The sequence below is a fragment of the Bemisia tabaci genome, chromosome 2 (assembly GCF_918797505.1).
Source record: "Bemisia tabaci chromosome 2, PGI_BMITA_v3".
Taxonomy (NCBI): domain Eukaryota; kingdom Metazoa; phylum Arthropoda; class Insecta; order Hemiptera; family Aleyrodidae; genus Bemisia; species Bemisia tabaci.
The window spans coordinates 74189226-74213262 of NC_092794.1; the positions used below are offsets into that span (position 1 = coordinate 74189226).

The window sequence follows — 24037 nt, forward strand, 5'->3', positions numbered from 1 at the left end:
ATAATAATAATAATAATAATAATAATAATAATAATAATAATAATAATAAGAATAATAATCATCATCATAATAATAATCATCATCATAATAATAATAATGATAATAATAATAATAAAACTCAGCCGGTTCTACTTAATTGAACTTAGATCAGGAAAGTATGGTTTTGGTATTATCTCATTGTATCCATTACAAGGGCCATTTTTTTAATGAAACGCTGATTCAAGAAATATGTCAAAGGAAAATTTTCAATGCTTTTGGTATGATTTTACTCCTCGATAAGCTCTGTGAGCGTTTTCTTTAAAATTTAGAAGCCAATACTCACTAATAGTTTTTTCTTTTTTGCTCTTTTTCTAGATCATTTAAATCTAGCGTATGTTCTTAAAATAGTCTCTGCATGTGCAGTCAAAAATCATATGGCCCTCTATAAATGGTGCATACTTTAAAAAGCAAATCAATTTCATTGATTATATTTAATCACCCCCGGAAAATAAATTCTTTGTTTGAAATTTTTGTCCATCAGAATTTAAATTTGATTGCTTTGATTTGATTCATTTATCAATAATTTGTCCAGCTTTATTTAGTTTTCTGTGAAAAAGTAAAAAAAAAATAAAAATAAGAAAGTCCTGTTAAGTTATATCTATTTTCAACTTCATTGAGGGGAGGGGTCAATTCAACTGACAAACACTTTAAGTTGAACATTTTTTTCGAAAAATCTTTGATGAAAGAGGTTTTCAGATCTTAAAATTATTTATTCTGATGGATATTGGAATCTGCTCAAAAATTCCTCTGTCAATGACCGAATGTTGAACTATCACAGACCATGGATTTACTTTTCCAACGGATCTGTTAAATTTTGAAACTACTGGTCTTTTTATGATCGATTGTGTATAATTTGTGGTGTTTCAATCAGAGGTCATAGTTTTTTTTTATTCCAAAACAGTTATTTAATTCGAGAAGTTATTTCTTTTTTCGCAACACCCATAAATTTATTTGCCTCTATAGAAGAGTTTTCTATAGTGAGTGAGTGAACTAATACCCCGGCCACTAGTTACATCCCTTCAGATCTGTCCTCAGAAAAACCTCTTTTCCCTATCATAAAGGAAAATTGTTGCCAGTTTTTTATCCCTTAAGCCTGAAAGTAATCATTTTATTCAAATTCTTATCCTCTCTATGAAAAGTAATTTCAGTTCCCTACTGAAAAGTTGTTCAGTCTAATTGCAACGTAAATGACATGTCCCTCTCGGTAATCAGAAACATTTTTTCCCCCTAAATCTCTTTTAATTCTTATCATTATTGCTTAGTCATGCTCCTCAAAACTAGTGAGCGTCATGAACAGACAAATTGACGAAAGGTGTCATTGATATTATTTTTTCACTCCTTAGTTCACACCATGAAATACGATGAATACAGATCTTGTGACATATGCACAAATATTGTGTGTGTGGTTTTTGTTTTTATCATCAGTGTTGGGTGTTTTTTTCTTTTTCAATCAAGAACCGTGCTGTACGGCACTTTAAGTATTCTTAACTCAAATCATCGCTTTCCAAGGCTCGATGAAAGGACTGGCTCTTGGTTTGAAAAGGACTGGCCAGTGCTTGCGCTCAAATTGAGTGACAAGTGCAAGGTATTGTGACTTCTCTCTTGTGCTCATGCTTTTTATCATGACTGTAACTTAGGTTTAGAAGAACAACCTCAAAATCCAAAATATTTTGTGCATCGATTCACAGAATTAAGCAGTCATTGACTGCAGCATCAACTGTCAATGTTTACCTTCCACTGAGTTTTTATGGTTGTCCATAGGACAACTATTTTTTTTTCTTTCTAAAAAATACTTCTCACAATTCTTGAAGATTATTATTTTGCTTGGTTGTCCTTCTGTGCCTTTGTTGCAGTTTTTTATACTCTATGCAAAGTGTAACAAGCAATGTTTTCTTCCACCTTGTCCACTGTCTATCCACAAATTCTGTCTGTAATTTTATCTCTGCTCGGTTTTAATTAACTGCCCCACCTGAGAGTTTTTATCCAGTGAAACGGATATTGTCGTTTTTGTTTATTTTGTGTAAAAGCAACCTAAATTTGCACATTTTGATCTTGTAAATCTATTCTTATTTTTCATTTGGTTAAGGTACATAAACATAATTTTTTTTTCTTTTTTGATTTTGAGCGACTGAAATAGCCTTCATGGTTAAAATTAACACATGTCCTGAGATTGTTTCTACACCTGTGACTATCATGGACATCCCTCAGGCGCAAAATGATTTAAATAACTCAAGGATAACGCCTTTCCATTTTTTTCATGTCTTTAAGTTCCACAAGAAGTGCTATGATGGAATCGCGCCTTTTTTTTTAAATAAGAAGAAACTCTTTAGAATAGTTAGGTTGATGTATGTACACGGAACAACACACATGAAAACATTGCTTGTCCCAACATGTTTTTTGTAAATTATTTACCTGTATAAATTTGTATTATTCATCAACCATATTCAGTACGTCTATAAAATTCTATCTTACAATATGCCCTTCCTTTATTTTCTCTCATTTATTTACTCTTCATTTTTTTTTTCATTTTAATAGTTGTAATATATAATTTGATTCATTAATTTCACTGGAAAAATCATTATTGCTTTCCAATCATTTGTGCAAATGAAAAACTTTCAAATACCATAAATCTAGCAGCTAACAACTCAGTTTTACAGGTTCCCAAGACTATTTTCAATATTTTTTGAGACAATCCTCTCTATATTTTAAAACATGTAAGTGTCCAGCTAACACCTGCTTGCTCAGATTATCTTAATCGGAGCTTCATTTGAAGGAGGGAGAATCAAGAACGTTCTGTCATCAAGCTAAATACAGATCTTTCAAATCCTGTAATTAATCATACCAGCCCAACATTATTTTGTTAACATCGTTGACAATGCTTCCTGATACCTACTGTCAGAGAAACAAGGAGATCTTCTACTCACCTTGACTGTGGAGTTTTTCCACATTTATTACTCCTTCTAAATGTAAAATGAAGGAATATTTTTAAGGATAATTTTTAGAATAATCGAAACCGCCAGTAGGTGAATGGGGAAGGTGAGTAAGTATTAGTCTTTGGTGATTTGAGAAATTTAAATTTAAATGTTTTCCTCCATCGATTCTCTTGGCTCTCAGAAAGGTTTGACTAAAACTGCTTGGCTGAAAATGAGCTATTGAGGTAAATTTTTCCTGCATAGTTCACTCAAAATAAGTTATTTTATTATTATTTTTTTAAGAAAGAAAATTTGTAATGTATCATTTCGATTGCATTTTGTAAAAAGGAACCAAGAGCATTCCAATGTTGCTAGGATTTTGCAACTTAGCATTTTTTGCTATAAAGTCAATGAAATCATGAACCAATAAAATTTACAAAAGTAACTTTCATCTTGAATTTATCGTTTATTTGGAGTCAAATAAAACTTGTTTAGATGATCATTTTACGTTTGGAAGGTAAACAAAATTTGCACCATCTTAGTGACACAGGAATGCTCTTGGTTCCTTTTTGCAAAATGCAATCCAATTTTCCAAAGAATTTACTTACCTACCTTCTTCCTGTAAAATTAAAATGGTTTCCTTTTAACCATGCAAAATAATGAAATGGGACAGAAATTTTACTATGTCCCAAATTGAGATGCCTACCTAAATTTTGTCTAGCCTCTTCATTTGACATATCAAGAGTGGCGGTAGCCACCCCCGGTCGAGGAAAATGACGTCCTACTAAAGTCCCGATAACAAACGGGTGGCCGACACTCTTAGTCACAGGCAACTCCCTTAATCTGAAAATTGATTCGATTTAGAATGGAATTCAGAGCAAACGGCGGCACGGATTCCAACGATCTTGGTGTCTATGGACGCAGCTAAGTTAGCCGGATGGCGTTTAAGGGTTTCATTAAGATCCATCGAGTTTTCAAAAAGTTATAAGCACTTAATGACCCAAAACAAGGAAAATTTTACTTTTTACTTTGCCGGGAAATTTGAATTTCAAGAATCCAGGGTCCTGAGAAAGTCACTCAAACTCCGCGATAACGGTAAACCTTAGACCCATAAAAGTGGGTACCTAAAGAATCGTCATGTTACCGTGTCCATGGGTTTTTACAGTTTTCTAACATTCCTAGTGAACCAAAAGAGAAATTACGGAAAATACGACTAAACTGCCCGTCATGACCATCTTTAACAACAGATTTCTCGCTTACCCGGCCGCAGATTGTAATGGAGCCTATGTAAAGGGCACTCCGTGAAGATGTGAGGATTTCATTTTGCCACATAAAAAAGCGCTTTATCTCACGGATAATCCAGCATCCGCTTACATCCTTCAAAATTTTAGCTATAATTTTTGAATTTAGAAAAAAACCAGTAATATAATGGTTCAACGCCATTGGTTCATTCTGTTCAGGTTCGTCCGAGTTTCGGGAACGAAATTCCTGTCGTCGTTATCAACCTCCATCTACTGTATTTATTTGTGAATAATGAACAGATTTAATTTAAAAGTTCAATTCATTTTAGATCCTAACTAATATTACACACTTATATTATTACGCCCACTTTTATCCCGATACACTACTTCATTGGTTTCTTAAAAATCTCAAGTGATTTCTGGTCGGTCGTTACCAACCTCTTTACTTTAACTAGTTGTGAATAGATTTACCTAATTTGGATAAGAGTTTAATTCTTTGTAGATGCTAACTACTATATTTACATACTCATATTATTACGTCTCACGTGTTCTACTGGAGCCCGATATTCTATTACCTTAGTTTCTCTTAAAATGTTCAAGTGGTATCTTTATTTTATTGAACGAAAATGTGACAAATTTTTAAGTGAGGTTATGTCGTCTTGTTGATGTCAGTACCTGACCTAAGCGATAGATGTAATTCAGGTAAATTATGTTAACGAAATTACACCGAAATTGTGCCAAACTCTCCAAAGGAAGCAGCATTTACATCACAGAATGTATTCTCACTACTAAAGTCTAAAAATTACTGGAATATGAGCCTCGGCCTTCACATGCGACTGTCACTGAACGTCGACCAAAATTTATTCGCTCTATATCTTGCCATCAACCTATGTGCACTGGAGTGATTATGCTTCTCTGAAGTGTATGTTATTTACATTAAGAACATGTTTCCTTCATGATTTATCTTGGAATCCTCCTATCTCTTCTACCGTTCTTGTTACGCGTGGCTTGCGAACCTGAGTATGTGAGGCACAATTCCATCCCTTTTCGGAACAGTTCAATCATAGGTCAACTTAATGTCACATAATCAAAGGTCTTTGACTGTGAGCATTTGCTCAAATTGGTTTCTTCTGAGTCTCTTTGATTTTGCGTCAGGAGTTGTTAGAAACTTCATTTTGCCCAACAATGTATAACAAGGTCTTTAATGAAAGGTATGTACCCGTTTTATTCTCATAATTTCATAAGTTGATGATAAAAATACAATGAAGGCTTCATTTTCTTGCATCGATTACTGTGTGAAATGGGTGCGTCCATTCTTCCTCTGTTCAAAAGCGTAACGGAATAAATTGCTTATCTGTTACGAGGACTACAGTAGTAAGATTCGTAGGTACGTGTTCCTGCCTAGTTCCATTGGAATAAGTGCGATCGTGTTAATCAAGGCTAAATACAATTAGACCCCATGGTATCAATGTAATCATAAATGCCTCTCCACTCTTACCAACTAGGTGCGGCATATCCTCCGATCAAGAGATGGAGATTGCCGTCTCAGTAGGTACGAGGGTGAGCCTACGAACCCAGGTATGGTGACCGTAAGTACCGCTTTGGCCTCTCACATTCAGATGAGCCTTTTTTTCTAATGAACTCATGCCAATACTTAGATCTCCAGACTTATTCACTGCATTAAGAACACATAAGATAATAAATTAAATAGGTCAAGTCAGTTGTCAATCTTTATACCAAGTGCAGGTACCAACATAATTTTTTGTTATTGGGTGGACAAAAGACACTAGCTGCAACGCAGCGATTCATAGATTTAATTGTTCCCAACCGATCCGTGATCTGGCGTCAATCCTTTGGATAAAAAGATCACGATAGTTCCATTATTAATAATTAGAAACATCATTTAATTTGACAACAGTTCTGTGTGCGTTTCCCACTGTCTGAAGTTCAGTAAAAATAAGGACTCAAAATTCCACGATCATCACATTCAGAGTCCGCCAAAACGAAAATGACGTAGACAGCTCACGACTTGGTACCAACATAACTTTTTCCAACCAACGGAACACACTATCCGCGACACATAGGTTCAAGGGGCTCCTTTCCCCCTGATCTTTAATCTGGCGTCTTTTTTTTAAATAAAAATTACGATGATTACATTATTATTCATTATTTACATTATGTAGATCAACAGCAGTTCTGTAAACGTTTGATCAATTATTACACATCTTTCAGTGAAAAATCGATTGTGGTTGCCACCTTGTTAATGACGTAGTTTCTCGTCAACCAATGAACACTCGAGTCGTCCTAACTAGAGTAGCGTCTTTCGAAATCAATTTCTGATTGGCTCCTTTTTTTACGTTTCCTCTGTTGAACCCATTGTTGAACCGCGGAACGAACAAGACAGCAAATAGAAACCAACAACAGGAACAAAACATAACCTGATCACTCAGATCACTGATTTTAAGATTATATCCATTTTCATTTTCACACAAAGAAAAATCATTTTAACCAATTTTGATTTAAATAAAGAAAAATCTACTCTTGTTGGTGCATTTCAAACGGTGTTCGTACTTTTTTTATTATCGTTTTGTCATATAAGATAAAACGACACGTTGATTTCATCATATTTTCCTCATTCCATCTCCTTCTAGTGAAGTTTGAGTGAACACTGTGTCACTGTGCCATTTCTTTCTAGTCTATTAATTCTATTAGTGATCTATTAATTATTTGTGCCTTCGTTAATTAGGTAAAATATCTAAGCTTTATTACATTCCATATTTTGCTTGAGAGAGGAAGTACACTCAACTTTCCAAGTCCCTTTTCTAACACTTGGATAACGTGTCTCCTCGTTTCTCTGGAAAAGAAACCTATTTTTCCTACTTTATATGAGTTAAGACTCTCTTCTTTGTGCCAATCCATTTGTGGGCAAGATCCCACAAGTTGAGTTTTACTCTTTATACACATATTTTGCTATGGTATAAGTTGAGACCTTTCTCTCTATACTGCGCTTTTTATCTTGTCCCATAAGAAGAGTTTCACTCTTTATGCAAAATACCTGCGCTTGTGTAATTTGAGTTTCTTGCTCCTTACACTCACCAGTTCTTATCGCATAAGTTGAGTTCGCTCTTTATGCAAATATTTTGAAATCGTATAAGTTGAGTATTGCACTCTTTATACGTAGAATCTCTTGTCGCATAAGAAGAGTTTCACTCCTTATGCAAAATACCTGCACTTGTGTAATTTGAGTTTCTTGCTCCTTACACTCACCAGTTCTTATCGCATAAGTTGAGTTCGCTCTTTATGCAAATATTTTGAAATCGTATAAGTTGAGTATTGCACTCTTTATACGTAGAATCTCTTGTCGCATAAGAAGAGTTTCACTCTTTATGCAAAATACCTGCACTTGTGTAATTTGAGTTTCTTGCTCCTTACACTCACCAGTTCTTATCGCATAAGTTGAGTTCGCTCTTTATGCAAATATTTTGAAATCGTATAAGTTGAGTATTGCACTCTTTATACGTAGAATCTCTTGTCGCATAAGAAGAGTTTCACTCTTTATGCAAAATACCTGCACTTGTGTAATTTGAGTTTCTTGCTCCTTACACTCACCAGTTCTTATCGCATAAGTTGAGTTCGCTCTTTATGCAAATATTTTGAAATCGTATAAGTTGAGTATTGCACTCTTTATACGTAGAATCTCTTGTCGCATAAGAAGAGTTTCACTCTTTATGCAAAATACCTGCACTTGTGTAATTTGAGTTTCTTGCTCCTTACACTCACCAGTTCTTATCGCATAAGTTGAGTTCGCTCTTTATGCAAATATTTTGAAATCGTATAAGCTGAGTATTGCACTCTTTATACGCAGAATCTCCTGTCGCATAATTTGAGTTTCACTCTTTATGCAAAATATCTGCACTTGTGTAATTTGAGTTTCTTGCTCCTTACACTCACCAGTTCTTATCGCATAAGTTGAGTTCGCTCTTCATGCAAATATTTTGAAATCGTATAAGCTGAGTATTGCACTCTTTATACGTAGAATCTCCTGTCGCATAATTTGAGTTTCACTCTTTATGCAAAATATCTGCACTTGTGTAATTTGAGTTTCTTGCTCCTTACACTCACCAGTTCTTATTGCATAAGTTGAGTTCGCTCTTTATGCAAATAATTTCTAATCGTATAAGTTGAGTTCGCTCTTCATACGCATTATCTCTCATCGCATAAGTTGAGTTTCACTCTTTATGCAGATTATCCGTACTTGTGTAATTTGAGTTTCCTGCTCTTTACACCCACTACCTCTTATATTTTGGTAGTTAACACTTATTGCAATGCCAAGCAAAGCTCGACGATTGAAAGCCAAGCGGAAGGCACAGCATGCTGCTAAGCGATCTGATGTTGTGTTTCCTACAGGTACTAACGATCAGGATTGCAATACTCTTTCAACCTCTTTGTTAATTCAGGGAATTGATGAAAAGACTATTGAAAAATCCTTTAGAAAAAGAGCCTACGATAAAGTACGAAAGGCTCTTTCAAAATGTGATCCTACCGAAGGCGAAAATCAGCCTGAACGGGAAGATGATTCACCATCCTGCGATTTGGAAGGAGCCTCTGGTGCTAAATTTGGATATGTCAGCCTTCCAGAAATTGCAGATGACAACATATCAGATAATGGTTTGTGTCCTCACGAAATACCACTCCATTTTGGACATGAAACTAACGTTAATAATGACCGTACTTGTCATGATTCAATTTTGAGTGAGAAGGCCACGCCTCATCTCCTAAAGTTGACTCGTAGTCACTCTCTTGCTGGGGAGCCGAGAGATTCTCCTCCAATGATCTGTCCAGAAACTCAGGTCAGTCAAAACCTCAACTACAACTGTTCTCCTGATTTGGCGTCTGTTTGCCTCCAGGATCAGTTGAGCAGCCACCCAATTTCTGGGTCTTATGTTCAACCCCAGGCTCCTCGTGCTTCCACCATGTGTGACATTGTCAATGTACCCCATGCACCTCCTCATACGGAGAGTGGTCAAGAGCATCTTAGTTTAGAGCCTCTTACTCCTATCTGTCGATTCATGAAGAAAATAAGAACGCGGATAGGAGGAGAATATCGGGGTATTCGAGTCCGAGCCGTTCCCTCAGCAGACTCTCTCTCTGTGCCTGCCGATGGTAACGAAGAAGGCTCGGTTGTATCATCTCCTCCGGCAAAGAGACCTAGGTTAACAAATACCGATTGGTACGATGAACTAAGTCAGCAAGAAAATGATTTTCTTGTCGAACTTTCCAGCCCAGAAATATCTATGCATTCTGAAGATGAGGCTGTTACTTCCAGCCATGAACTCTTTGATTGCGTCACCGTAGCATCTCCCCGGAAGAAAAAACCTAGGTTGTCCAATTCCGAAAGCTGTGACCTACTAAATCAGCATGAAAATGATTTAGTAGTCCAACTTTCCGGTACGGACTTATCTATGGATTCTGGGGTTGAGGCTGTCGCTCTCAGCCAAGACCTCAGCGCACAAGAGTTCATCGAGTCATATGCTGCAGAACATTCACTTTCCACTTCAGAAAGTGAATCTGAAACTGTAGCTCGAAATGAATCTCTCTCTATTGGAGTTGATTCTCCGGTGCCAACAAAAAGAAAGCGAAAACTGCATTTCTGGGGAGCCAGAAAAAGTCGGTGGTACAAAAAGCAGTACGCTCTGATTCGCAAGGAAGTTGCCAAAAATGTGTCGGAAGCATTTTCCAGTGCAGGGCTTCTCAGACGCTACAACGATGATAAGAATAAAAAAAAGCGTAGCTCCAAGCAGAAATCATCTTCTCTTGGTAGAAAGAAAAAAGGAAGAATTTCATCTAAAGGTAACGGTGCATCCATGCGTAAAAATGCTGCTCCACCGCCTGAAGATGATCTTCCGAATCAAAATAACTTTCCACCGATAAGAGTAGGAAATACCACCGCTCAAGAGGAGGTGGAAAAGAATATCGAGAATCCTGACTCCTCTGCACCTCGACCAGGGCCTGTCCAGACTTGTTCGATTGACAGGATCGGTGAGCAGCCACTTTCGGTTTCAAAGAGGAATCATCCTTCAAGGCTAGCAGCCCGACTTTCGAGGCCCTCTACGTTCCGGAGGAATGTACCGAAAGCCAGGATTAACCGACCGATTTTCAATAAAACTTTCAAAAGTTTCAAAGTTTACTCCAGAGGTAAATTAAGAAGGAATGTCTTCATACTCCAATCTCCCGAGGGTATGATAGAAAAAAATATCTCTTCTCGTTTAAAGGGCTCTCAAGTAAGCGCAGCGATGGAAGCCGAGACCTTGGTTAAATGGTGTATGATCCATCGTAAAAGGTTACTCGCTCAGTTCAAAAGTGTTCATAAAGAGTTGGTGTCTGAATGCGATACTCGACTCACCATCGCTAGAAATCTCTCGAAAGAAGACGATTGTTGTGCCGCCATTTTGGGCCCCAAACAACATACCTCGTTCACTGAGAGTTATTTTAATGAGCTCTCTTACAAGGCCATCCCTTCAGCTCGTGGTCCCCTCATTTTCGATAACGAAGGCGTTGTTCAAAATGTCTTTCGATACTGGGAAAATGCGCGGAAATCTCATAAGTGGCCTTGCGAAAGTGATGTCTGTAAAGTGAACGAGGCAGATGCGACAAATAAAGTGAAGAAAATACTTTCCGAACTATCTCAGTCTGTCGTTTTAAAGGCAATAGTCCTTTTTATCGTGAGTATGAATGATTGCTCCAATAGAGTGTGCGTTGAGAGCCCTATTAAATCAGGCCATACGCTATCCTGCAGACTCGATGACGGTAAAGGAGCTCCGTTCGTCGTGTTGCAGAACCTGGGGCCTCATTACCCTCGTGTAAGATCATTACTTCGTCAGTTGCAAACCCTAAAACGACTCTTGCATAAGATTGACGACCTTGATTTTGCATTATATAACGGAAACGTATCCGAGTTGGCCGCTGTGGCAGAAGCAGCGAAGTTAAAAGGCGGAGAGTTCGAAGTGGGCGGACAAAAATTCGTTTCCGAAGATGAAATCCAAGTTAAGTTCCAAAAAAGCTTTAAAGCCCATAAGAAATTAATGGAGGACCTCCCGCGAAACTACTGCTTGTGCTGCGAGAGGCTCATGCATCTGCGAAGTTTAAAGTCCGTCGAGAAGATGAAGCCGATCGAGAATCAGACGTGGCTGGAGATTTTCGCATACGCGGTACTAACAGATGCGTGTTGCGATTGGATCTGTGACTACTGTCACTCGAAAATACAAAACAACACCATACCTCCGATCGCATCCATCAATCAAATGGAAGTTCCTCCGATTCCACCAGAAATTGGATGTTTGAACAGCTTCGAGAAAATGTTCATTCAACTCGTTAAAGCCTTCCAAGTTGTGGTCAAAGCGGGGACGGTAATGAACCGGAAAATACCGTCGGCCCACTTAACCTCCAAGGTTGTGGGGAGGACTTTCCATTTGCCGCTGCCCTTAGAACTTACCCTTAAAAGAGTTTTAGAGTCAGGGCAAACAACTTTGCCCAACCAAGAATTGTTCATTCTAGTGAGAGGTCTTCCCACCAAAAACAGGAAAGTCTGGGAGTCCGTGGTGAACGTCACTAACGTCTTGAGGGCTTTACAGTGGCTGAAGAAGAATAATCCGTTGTACGAGAAAGTCGAAATACCGAAATCGGCTGAGGAGCTATTGCGTTACCTCCCAGACACAGAAACGGCTCCGAAAAGCACTGCGGGAAGAGATCGCTCAACCGCAGAATCTGATCCGGACGAGCCTGATGCCGAATGTGATCCGGACGAGCCTGATCCAGACTCTGGTTCGGACGAACCTGATGCAGATTCTGATCCGGATGAGCCCGATTCGGAATCCGATGAGGCACAACCTGCACCGTCGGAAGCTAGTCTGGACACAGAGATCTCTGATGACGAGCCGCAAAACATTCAGCATGGCGCAAGGAATCTATCAGAAAAGTCCGTCAATCAAAGAGCTGTTCACGACTCAACAGGAATCAACGCGGCAGATGTCCTTGCTGCGGATTTGAATGTTGAAGAGGATTTAATAAATAATTCCACCGATGCACCGCAACATCATGATTCTCCGCAGAGGAGCGACTCTCTGAATCACGAACTTGCCAGAGAAGAACCTCTCTTGCAGGCAGACACTTCTTGTCCGGACGCGGATGCCGATCAAGAAGTCAATAATGAGCCTGCTTGTTTTCTTGAAGAATCGAACGTCTCCCTTGACGCTGGGCAAGGCCAAATCGATGGTGACGAGATTGTCGGAGCCGAAGCCGAGGAAACAGGTCCAGAAAGACCTCTCCGACCTGGTCACCGCCTGAATGATTCGCTGCCACCGTTGCAGAACATAGCTGCCATGCTTACCCAGCGGGACAAAGAGGATGAGTTTTATGCTCCTTACACTATTTTTCCCATTTACGGTAAGAGAGAAAATCATCGCGCCAAAGATTTGTACCAAATGTTAAAAATTCAGGAGCCCAGCGTTAACTCGAGAAGTGCCAAGCTGGATGCGATGTGTTTTCCTGATTTGTTCCCCGATGGGAAAAACTATTTCCAAGTGGACAGAGAGGTCCAAGTCGACTTTACGAATTTCGTTCATGCGAAATTGTTCCATCGGCAACCTCAGTTCAGGAAAAACACGCAATACCTCTTCTACCTGTTAAATCAAGCCACCATGCGAGAGTTGGCGGCTGGCATTTATCAGGTTCTGAATGTGGTTCACGGTAATATGACCGCCTCGGAGTTTCTGAAGAAAATGGAGGCAGGAGAATTCAGTAAGGACCTGACGAGTGTTTTCAGTAGAGTACGGAACACGGAAGAATACTGGAAAAAGCCCCACAGTGAAATTTTATCAATGATCGAGACGTATGGGCCGCCCACTTTCTTCCTCACTTTGGCACCGGCAGACTACGATGACAAAGATCTCGAGGCGTACTTGAAAGAACTCGACGGAGATGAAAAAAACACCAAACAGGCAGCAGGTCTCATCGCAGGTGATGTAGGTCCTGTCTGTAGGTATTATCATCAGAAGTTATCGGCTATGCTAGCTTTCTTGGCAGAGCCCGGTGGAGGACCTCTGGGCGTCATTGAACACTTTGTTTGGCGCAGGGAATATCAAACCAGAGGAGCTCCACATTGGCATACCCTCCTTTGGGTGAAAGATGCACCGGTGCTGGGCAAGTCCTCCAGCGAAGAGGTAGCCAAGTTCATCCAGGATCACATTACTTGTGAAATTCCGGACAAAAAGACTTTCCCAACGTTACATGCCAAGGTCACTAAATACCAGCAACACCATTGTAACAATTACTGCAAGCGGAAAAAGACTTATAAAAACGGTGTTAAAACAGTATGCCGCTTTGATTTCCCTCGCGCCGCTCGGTCTACTTTCGAACTGCGCGATGCACCTACCGCTATAGCTGGTAGGAGAAATCTGGTCAAGAATTCGAGACTGTACGATTTGCCTCGTGCGAACGGAGCCGAACGTATCAATGATTATAACCCTGCCACTATGCTCGTTTGGGTGGGCAATATGGACTTACAGTACGTCGGTGACAAAGCCGCCATAATTGGCAAGTACATCTCCAAGTACCAGACCAAAGCTGAGACTAGTCACATGACGGACGTTTTCGACTCCATTGCCAGCGTCGAAGATGTGAACCGAAGTCTGTGGAATTACGGGCTCAGATCTCTGGCGAACCGCGAGTGCGGGGCCTTCGAGGCTGCTGATACTTTAATGAGTATACCGCTTTACAGAACAGACCCCGATACAACTTTCAAATGGGTCGATACCAGTATCCTTCGCAGCAGGAGGGTGAAGCCGAAAAAAGAGATAGAAAAGATGGATCCTAACGATGTTGACGTGTTCTGTCCTAGTATAATCGACACCCACTATCCGAACAGACCGTGCGAAATGAACGACGTCTGTTTGTACGATTATGCGAAATATTGGGACATCGTTAAGAGTCGACCGATCAGAGAACCACTCCCTACCTTCTATCCTTACGGGCAGAAATATGTGCGCAAAAGGAAGCGACCGCACATCATCCAGCACTACAGATGCGACCCGAAACAAAAGCCAGAACAGTATTTTTACAGTTTACTGTTGCTATTCAAACCGTGGCGAAGAATCGGTGCGTTGAAAGGTCAGTACGACACCTATACGGAGGCGTTCGACGCTGAAAAACACACCCTTCAGGAGGCAATGAAATACCATGAAAAGGTCTCCGAAATCATCGCTGCCCATGATGCAGTAACCGAACTCATAGAGGCCAAATGTAGAGAGTTCGGAGAAGAGAATCCAGAACTGCCGGACGACAACTTGCTAGGTCCTGAGGCACTGGAATTCAGACGCGTGGAAGCGCAACGGGCAATGCAAGACTTCCATGATGCTGCAAATTTACAGCCCGAGCACGATTTGGCATGGCTGGAATCGCAGCTGAACCCTGATCAGCGTAGAGTCTACGAGAATATAAAAGGAAGATTGTCTCGATACGTCACGAGTCACGAGAAAAATCCTGACGACTACGAGGCGAAGGACCCGATGAGGAAATTCGTCTCCGGTGTTGGAGGGACTGGAAAGTCCTATTTGATAAAAGCTCTCACCCAGTGGGTCAAGCAGGAATTGAAGAGAAAAATTGCGTTGACGGCACCTACTGGTGCAGCTGCATCCGAAATCAAAGGAGTCACAGTCCACAGGCTGCTTCAACTGCCTGTAGAGCACGGCGACAGCTTGAAATACACTCGCCTCTCCGATCATGTTCTGGAGATATTGAGAGCAGAACTGGAGGGCGTAGTTCTCATAGTCATCGATGAAATCTCCATGGTCTCGAGTATGAATTTCATGATGATACACCTGAGACTGTCCGAGATTTACGACTGTCACGAAAAAGCTCCCTTCGGCGGCATAAATATACTAGCCGTAGGAGACTTGCTTCAGCTGAGCCCGGTGAAGGGGCGGTTCATTTTCCAGAAAATGACCGATCGAGAGTTTAAGAAGCACTTCTCCGGTGGCGTCAACATCAACTTGTGGACGGAATATTTCAAAGACTACGACGAGCTCCTGATCAACATGCGGCAACAAAGTAACCCAGAATTCTGCCAACTGTTGGACAACGCACGTCTCGGTATTTGTACCGCTGAAAATCAAGAGACTCTTCGCAGTCGCTTGTTTTCCTTCAAGAGTTCCGATCCCGATGAGAGAGCGGATGAACTGGCATCTTTTGTTCTCAGTAAAGAAAAAGAGGGACTATGTCTCATGCCCGAAAAAGCAATGTGCAACGTTTTAAACCGAAAAGCACTCTCGAAGTTACCGGGAGAAGAGATACATTTCGTCGCTGAAGACTCGATCGAGTGCAAACTGACGGACAAGAACAGAGCGCTCGCCAAGCTTCAAAAGTTGGAGGAAGATGCCACCCGAACAGCTGGTTTAGAAAAACTGATTGTCATCAAAGAGAACGCCAAAGTCATGCTGACAAAAAACATGGATGTTCCCACAGGCTTCGTGAATGGTACAACGGGAGCCGCACAGAATATAGTTGTCGATTCGAACAAGCGCCCCAGAGCTGTAACCTTGCGGACGGAACAAGATTCCCTGGAAATGCGGGAGCCCGAAGTGGGGAAGTTTGAACTACAGCCAGGCATATTCGTTCATAGAAAACAATTTCCTCTAAGACTCTCTTACGCAGGAACGATCCATAAAAGCCAGGCGATGTCCATGGATACGGTCATCGCAGATATTGGAAATCGTATCTTCTGCGCCGGACAATCTTACGTTGCCCTGTCCAGGGTCAGAACCCTGGAAGGCTTACATTTGATCAACTTCGATCCAGAGAAAATCAAAGCCCACAAGGCGGCTATCGCTGAGTACAATAGACTCCGACAGATGACTCCTCACTTAAAACATCTGGTCATGCAGTACTCTACGCACAGAAATAAACACCTCCCGGATAATCAATGGGCACCCAAAAATGCGAAGGCCCCAAACATTTACGGTAACTCTCCCACTCCCAAAAAGGGAGCGTCCGCCACTCATTGGCCAGCCTTCGTAAACAGCGATGGTGTTTCGAGCTTTGCAAACGCTAATCTACAATGCTTACTCAGCTACGAGCCTGTGCGAAATTCATTGCGGAGCTCAAGTGGAATGACTTCTTTGCGAGCTGTCGCCAAGCAATTTCAATTTAAACAAAAAGTTTCGCTTTCCTCCGAAGGTATCCGCCAAGAATTGGGGCATCGGTTTGTCGAGAAACAGGAGCAAAATCCTTCCCTCTTCTTGCACGCCTTGGTCGAGAGGAGTGAAACCTTGCAAGGGATGTGCAAATTCGCTTTGATAATCCAGAAAAAATGCAAGACCTGCGACACCAAGAGCGTCGACATTTTGGACGAGTACATTCTGCGATTACCACCTACGGGACAGAACAAGAACAAGGTCACGGAATTATTAGAAAATATTCTCTCTTGGTCCCCCATTTCGAACTCAACATGCTCTACTTGCAAGAGAAACAGCGAGGTTCAGTGCTCGGAGTTGCAGAAACTGCAAGATGTACTCTTCGTAGAGATGCCACTGTGGGAAAAGAAACCTGACGGAAGGCTTGTGAAAAACACCAAATTTCGATCACCGGCGCTTCAGACGACCACTATCACAGTCGGTGGTCATCGCTACAGGTTGCATGGAGCATTATTCCATCACGGCCCGAATTTCGAAACAGGCCACTGCGATGCTCTTGTCGTGTCTGGCAGGAAATTCATATCAGCCGACGATTGTAACGTCGCTGTAGGAAGATGGCCAAAAGGGTCTGTCGATGCTCAGCTCCTCTTTTACCGCAGAGTGGACCCATCCAATATTGGTCCGAGGCAGAAAAAACCTGCTCCGGTGAAGGATGCTACGGACAAGACTGTTCCCCCAGCGCCCTCTGCTGTCGCCAAACGAGGTGGGGAAATTCCACCGCAGACAAGATCTGACAAAACAGCTCGAAAGCGACTGAAGTTGGACGCTACAATCGCCTCAACAGAGTCCAGGAGTAAAAATGTCGCTCCGAATGCAACCACTGCCGGTCCCCTTTCGGACGCACCGAAGAGGTCCCATGCTCCTCCTCTCCTCGCCCAGAAATCGGACTTGTCTACTTTCCCAAGATTTCAAAACATGCCAGAAAATGGGAGTAAAGTGTCCTGTTACGCTAATGCAACATTACAAGCTCTGTTAAGTTTAGAACCTCTGAGGTCTGCTCTGATAAACTATCCCAGCCGCAGTGCGTTGAGAGACCTTGCAAATCTTTATCATACCTATCGAAGAGGATTGCTTTCTGCTTATACCGTTCGTATCGAAACGGATGAAAAGTTCATGCTCGCTCAGCAGCAATGTGCGAGGGAATTCATGGATTACTTGATTCTCCATAACGCTGCGTTGATGGATAGTACTAAGTTCACAGAGGTATTAGAGCTGAAATGTGCAGATTGCAGCACTGTCAGACCTATCGAGTCCACCCAATACATCCTTTCCATGCCAATACGAGGATTGCAAAGTAATATTCAGGGACTCTACTCCGCCCTAAGCGCTTGGTCTCCGAACGATGACATCCGCTGTGAGAATATATCAGCGGATGGCCAAAGATGCTCGGGCAAATGTTTTAGCCGCACAGTCGTACGAAACCCAGGCAATGTGTTGGCCATTCAAATTCTCCGCACAACTGAAATTCAGGAAGGTATTTTCGTGAAAAATGATAGATTCCAAGTGACAGAGCTTCCGACAAAAAATCTTACCCTCGGGGCAGATCGGTACGAATTACACGCAAATGTCCGTCACCATGGTTCGAGTATCGAGTCTGGACACTACACAAGTGTAATTCAGACCGCTGGACAGTACGTTGAAGCGGACGATGAGAGCATAAGATCCTACGATTGGTGTAGCAATCAAGGCTGCTCTTCCGCGTATCTCTTAATTTACACCAAGCTCCAACCGTGAGGGAGAAGTATGAGAAAGAAAAGTTTGTAGCATCGGAGTAATTGAATGTTGGGAAAAAACCGAAAGATTGCATCCCTATAGTCTTATCAACCCAATTACATACTAATCCGTTTAACACAGACTTCCTCTCAATTACCATGGAATAAAGTCGCAGTTACGGAGAAAGGACTGGCAAAAGAAAAAAGAAACCAATTCTGGAAAGCAGCCGCAAACAGACCGAAAGCTGCTTTCATTTGCCTTTTTTCTAAGAAAGTTCAAGAAAACTTTCACTGTTAGTTCTTAAAATGGACAAAAAGAATTATCCATAAACTGCCTTGTCCAATGGTAGTCGGTGAGGATAGGAGCAACTATAAGGGGAGATGAGGAGGTTGCTTTATATTTTTTTTATGACACTGAAACTTACACGCATCAAAGTAGTGACTGAGTAAAAAAGTCTGGAAAGTAGCTGCAAGACGAGAACTTGTTACTTTTGCCAGACATCTTTCAATGATGCTTCTTTTTTACAAGGTCTCATAGCAAAGGTTACAAGAAAAAAAATTGTACCACTAATAAAAAACGGACAAAGGAAATCATCTGAATAAATCTTGTGTCTAAAATTGATTGGCGAGGATAGGAGCGACTATAAGGGGAGATGAGGAGGTCGCTTTAAGAAATCCACCCAAAAACGACCTGATATAAACTACAAAAACCCTCAAAAACATTTTTCGGGCAAAAAATCCGGTCGAGGAAATTGACGTGTCACTTCCTTTTAATTAAGTATAAGATAGGCAAAAACCTTTGATGAATTCCCAAAGTCCACTAAGAATAATCTATCAAAAATGTCCAAAAACTTACTCGAAAGGAAAAAATTAAAATGAAAAATACAAAAACAAACACAAAAAAACCTTGCCAAAAGCAAACAAAAAACCGATTTTGAGATAAATCCCTCGAATGAACTTGAAATCACAAAATCGGTCGAGGATGTCAACTGAAATTTTCCCCCCTTCAATTATGAGCTCTGCAACAAGCGTGACTCGCTTGAACCTTTTCATACACGAGCCGCACGAATTCAGCTCTTCTTCTCTCCTCTCCTTCCGTCCATGGACAGAGGTCCAAAATTGTTCGGATTTACTGACGCGACCGGCTGCGGCTTGATGCGTAAACATGGGTGGATTACTAAGATGACACAAAAGGTAGAGGGAAACACGTACAACCTGTCGACTTAAGTGGGATTCATTCCGTGAGGGGACTCAACTTCTCTCCACTATAACTATTCCTCTAATAATTTGGCGATTCAGAAATCCCCTCACTTCTCCGGACCCAACGTGTCCGTTGAAATGTCATCCATGATGTATCCTATACTTAACTGATAGAGTATAAGAACAATTATTACTTTCAACCTACCTACCGTCCAAAGCAAATTGTAAGCTCCCTTAAAAAAAAATCCATGTTTCAGGTGAATCATGTTTCGAAAAAGTCTAACATGTGGTTATGGAAAAATGGGTCGACTGCATGCAACCGACTTGAAGCCGACTTCAGGGATAAGAAGGCACCGATTCACTGAGAGCATCGAGCCGCAGCCGGTCGCGTCAGTAAATCCGAACAATTTTGGACCTCTGTCCATGGACGGAAGGAGAGGAGAGAAGAAGAGCTGAATTCGTGCGGCTCGTGTATGAAAAGGTTCAAGCGAGTCACGCTTGTTGCAGAGCTCATAATTGAAGGGGGGAAAATTTCAGTTGACATCCTCGACCGATTTTGTGATTTCAAGTTCATTCGAGGGATTTATCTCAAAATCGGTTTTTTGTTTGCTTTTGGCAAGGTTTTTTTGTGTTTGTTTTTGTATTTTTCATTTTAATTTTTTCCTTTCGAGTAAGTTTTTGGACATTTTTGATAGATTATTCTTAGTGGACTTTGGGAATTCATCAAAGGTTTTTGCCTATCTTATACTTAATTAAAAGGAAGTGACACGTCAATTTCCTCGACCGGATTTTTTGCCCGAAAAATGTTTTTGAGGGTTTTTGTAGTTTTTGGACTTTACAAAGACTGTTGGCACAATGCCACAAGCTCCATTCAAAAAGCACACGTGTCAAGAGGTTAAGCGTGGCTTTTACAGTGATACCACTATTCGACCTTGTAGGGGCTCGTGTTGCCTACACTAAAAATTGAAGGCGAACTGTCAATGTATTAGAATCACCTCTCCACGTTTGCTGTGGGTAATGTCTCATAGACACCACAGGTCTAATTTTTTTTTCTTCTACCTAATGGTGTACGGATTTCAGATTTAGGGGGTCACAGGGTTCTTGGTAATGATGAATTGAAATTACTTTTACTGAAAATACGTTATTTTAACCATCACACAGGGCCGGTCTAAACGGGGGAAGGGAAGAACACGGACTGCGGCCCATAGCGACAATTTTTCGGGGGGGGGGGGGCGACAAATTTTGTAACTCTTTACATGCGTGTACAAGAAAGTTTAAGATTTATAAACAAAATCCAAGAATATTCCTTTTCCTTCGAAGGAACAGGAAGCAAGTTTAGATTCGTACTGATCTCTATTTCGACCATTTTCATTAGGGCAGTAGCCTTTGGCTGAACGCAAATCCGGTTGTACCTTGCTCCTGTCCGTCCGTCCGTCCTCCTGTCCGTTAAGCTATACGACCACTGGGTCATGGGCAAAGGGACAGCTACATGGTTATTGGAGAGAGGGGGAGGAGGAAAAAGGCGCTCGGGAAAAGCTCTGACGAGCGCACGCCTCAACGAATCTTCGTAATCCGTAAAAACTGGGGTTGATGTAAATTGTTGAGTAGGTCAAGGTAAAGAGGTCATCGGCGCGTCCCCCAAACCCTTGTCTGTTCAGCTAGCGGCGTCGTTCGGAGTGCGCAGTTCTTCGTTCGGGGTAGCGGGGGTGGCGCGGCGCGGTGGGAAATTGGGTCAGCAAGAGGGAACATTCGTTGGCGCGCACAATCGGTAGCCACTATGAGAGGCGTCGCCAATCCGTCGCCATAACGCATTTCCCTCCGTGAATTGGGGCGGAAATGACGCTGAGTCTGGCAAGGTAGGGTCGGCTGTAGGTCGGGCAGCCGCGTCGCAAATGGGTATCGATTGGTCAGGATACCTCGCTCTGCTCCCATCGTCGAGCTGGTTGTCAGCTGCAGCTATCCAAGATTTCGTCAGATCCTGTGTTCCTAGGCGTGCGGATAAAGCCGTGCCGTGCAGACGTTCCCTAAGCCTACCCGCACGGACTGAAAAGCCCGTATCATACGATCAAAGAGGAGCTCTCAAAATGGCATCTTTGAGAGCTCCACTTTAATCGTCTGATACCGGCTAAAGGATGGGGAAAAACGCTTTCCCTATCTTAGGAAATCTCTACGCGTGACGTTACAGAGAGCCGCAGCTGCACGGGCTTGCACGAGCCTAGCCGGAGAGCGTTCGGATTTCGTATAGGCATGGGGAGCACCCGGGAATACACTGGTCGGATCCTTGGTCTCGGCTTCAAATCTCGTTCGTTGGACTGGAGGAGCAAGGATAACTTGAAACGTTTCTGGGTATACTCGCGCGGCCGAAAACCATCACAGACCCCCTAGGGTGCTGCTTATTTCCGTCATGTAGGAAAATCGACGAGTGTCAGGTGGCAATCGGTTCTATCTATGAAAATAAGAGGCTGTATAAAATTTGAGCCAATTTGAAGCATTTTTAAATGATGCTCAAAGAAATCACAACTATACGGGCAAAATTACATTGATTTGAATGAGCGGAACAACGCCTGATATGCGAAAATACGTTCTTTGGATCTAAAATGCGCTTAAATGAAGAAACCAGTGACCAGCTCTTAGAGAAGCATCTAGGAAACGAGAAATTCACACCTTTGACCTATGGGTGAGAGTAGGGGGGATCACTCGAGTGCAAGATAAAGTATGTACACCAATTTCGTTCCAAGCTCGAGAAATAGCATGGGAGACAACATTGTAAAGGTCCAAGTATGGTTCTCAAGGGCTAAAACAACAATTATACATTATTTCTCATCAAGTTGTGAGATAAATTTGCCTCTTCGACTTCGGAACACCTATTTTGAGTTCGACCAGAGAGTCTCAAAAGCGATCACTTAGCTGCGAGCGCGGCGCCTCAAAACCGGCTACGCCGGTGACTCTCCTGTCTCCACTTAGGGGTCAAAAGTGTGATTTTCTCGTCTCGAGCGGGGCTCTAGATGCCTTTCATAGAGCTGGACAGGTTTCCTTCATTTAAGCATATTTTAGATCCAAAAAACGCATTTTCGCAGATCAGGCGGTTTTCCGCCCATTCAAACCAATGTAATTTTGCCCGTAGTTTTGATCCATTTGAGCATCATCTGAAAAAGCTTTAAATTGGCTCAAATTTTATACAGCCTATTATTTTCATAGATATAGAACCGATTGCCACCCGAACCTCGTCGATTTTCATAGGTACATGACAGAAATAAGCCGCACCCTACAGACCGCGGACCATTCAGAAAAAAGTGTCTCCGCTTAAATAAGCGAAGCATTTTTCCGTCCAAATGGGGGGAGGGAGGGGGGGGGGGCAGAGGGGCTTAATTGCATTGTAATTTTGCCGACTTTATCAACATAAGAGCTATCACAGCGCTGGCGCTCTCCTGCCGCTCTGCGACACCCAGCCGCTACAGTACCTCATATCCCTACAGTCTCTCTGGGAGTTAACGCCCCTTCATTTCTTGTAAAACTCCCTGTACCGCTATCTTTTTACATCTTTTAGAGGAAACTCCATCTCCTTTGCCAACCTTTCTTTCGTTATTCTGTTAACATGTGTACCAGACTAGCTGTTCGACTTAGGTATCGTACACTCCTTCCATTTGCCCAAACATATCATTGAAGAGTAGGGTATTTAATTCACACGTCCTGAACCTCCCGGTGAGTAGGAGGTTAAGGAAAAATCCCCCCCCCCCCTTCGATCGAAATGTCTGGGTCCGCCTTTGCTATTTGGTCGTGACGTCGAATACGATGCCATCATTTTCGACTTCAATGATCTGAAGCATTCCATAGGTACCTACGACGGATTATATTTCGTGATATGCCATTCGACTATAGTTATGCCTTTGCGCATCAACAAGCGGAGGCAAATGTCGAGGATTTTCAAATAAAACGCTATGAAGTAATTTGCAGCCGCCCCTGAGTAAACAAAAATATTATTGGGCAAAACTCTAGGGTAGGTGGGGGTAGAAGGCCGCATTTTTCCGTTTCGGCCGTCGGTAGGCCGCCGTATCGCGTGAAAATTTCTGGAATGTGGTAAAATATGTGCTAAAGACCCTTAGGCACAAAATGGCACACTTTCCAGAATTTTAAAAGCATTTTCGAATTTTTTATGAATTATTTTCAAAAATTTCTTAAGTGCGGCCTTTTGCCCCAAAAATGGGGAAAGAGGCCGCACTTCCGAAAAAGTTCGTAAAAATTTCGGAAATGCACTCAAAATTCTGGAAAGTGTGCCATTTCATGAAAAAGGGTCTATAGTTGATATTTTACCACATTTCCAGAATTTCCATGCGATACGGCGGCTGACAGACGGCCGCAACGGAAAAGTGTGACCTTTTGCCTCCACCTACCCTACATTTTAGGATCTTTGGTAATTACCTATTGATAATATTTAGTAAAATATGTAGTAAAAGATTTAGTATTGGTAGTATTAGTTGATAGATTAAGTATTAGTGCTATTTTAGTGAAGGCCGCATGCGGCCTTTTGCCCCCTCGGACCTGCGGCTTTTTGCCCCATTTGATGACGTAGGTAACTATTACCTCAAAATTCAAAGACAAGGCCATTAGCCGAAAAGTGACGGCGGGATATTCAAACCATCCTCATCATTGTTCGAACTGCAGCTCGTCCGAATTTTTCTATCAATTAT

At 41.8% G+C, this 24037-nt stretch overlaps 1 protein-coding gene across 1 annotated transcript; it reads left to right on the forward strand.

Annotated features, from left to right (window-relative positions):
* Positions 1–94: 94 nt before the first annotated feature.
* On the forward strand, positions 95–20511 carry LOC140223873 (uncharacterized). Its single transcript, XM_072296231.1, has one exon. It carries the CDS (start codon positions 8518–8520, stop codon positions 18169–18171), a length of 9654 nt encoding a protein of 3217 aa, XP_072152332.1. The 5' UTR covers positions 95–8517; the 3' UTR covers positions 18172–20511.
* The last annotated feature ends 3526 nt before the right edge of the window (positions 20512–24037 follow it).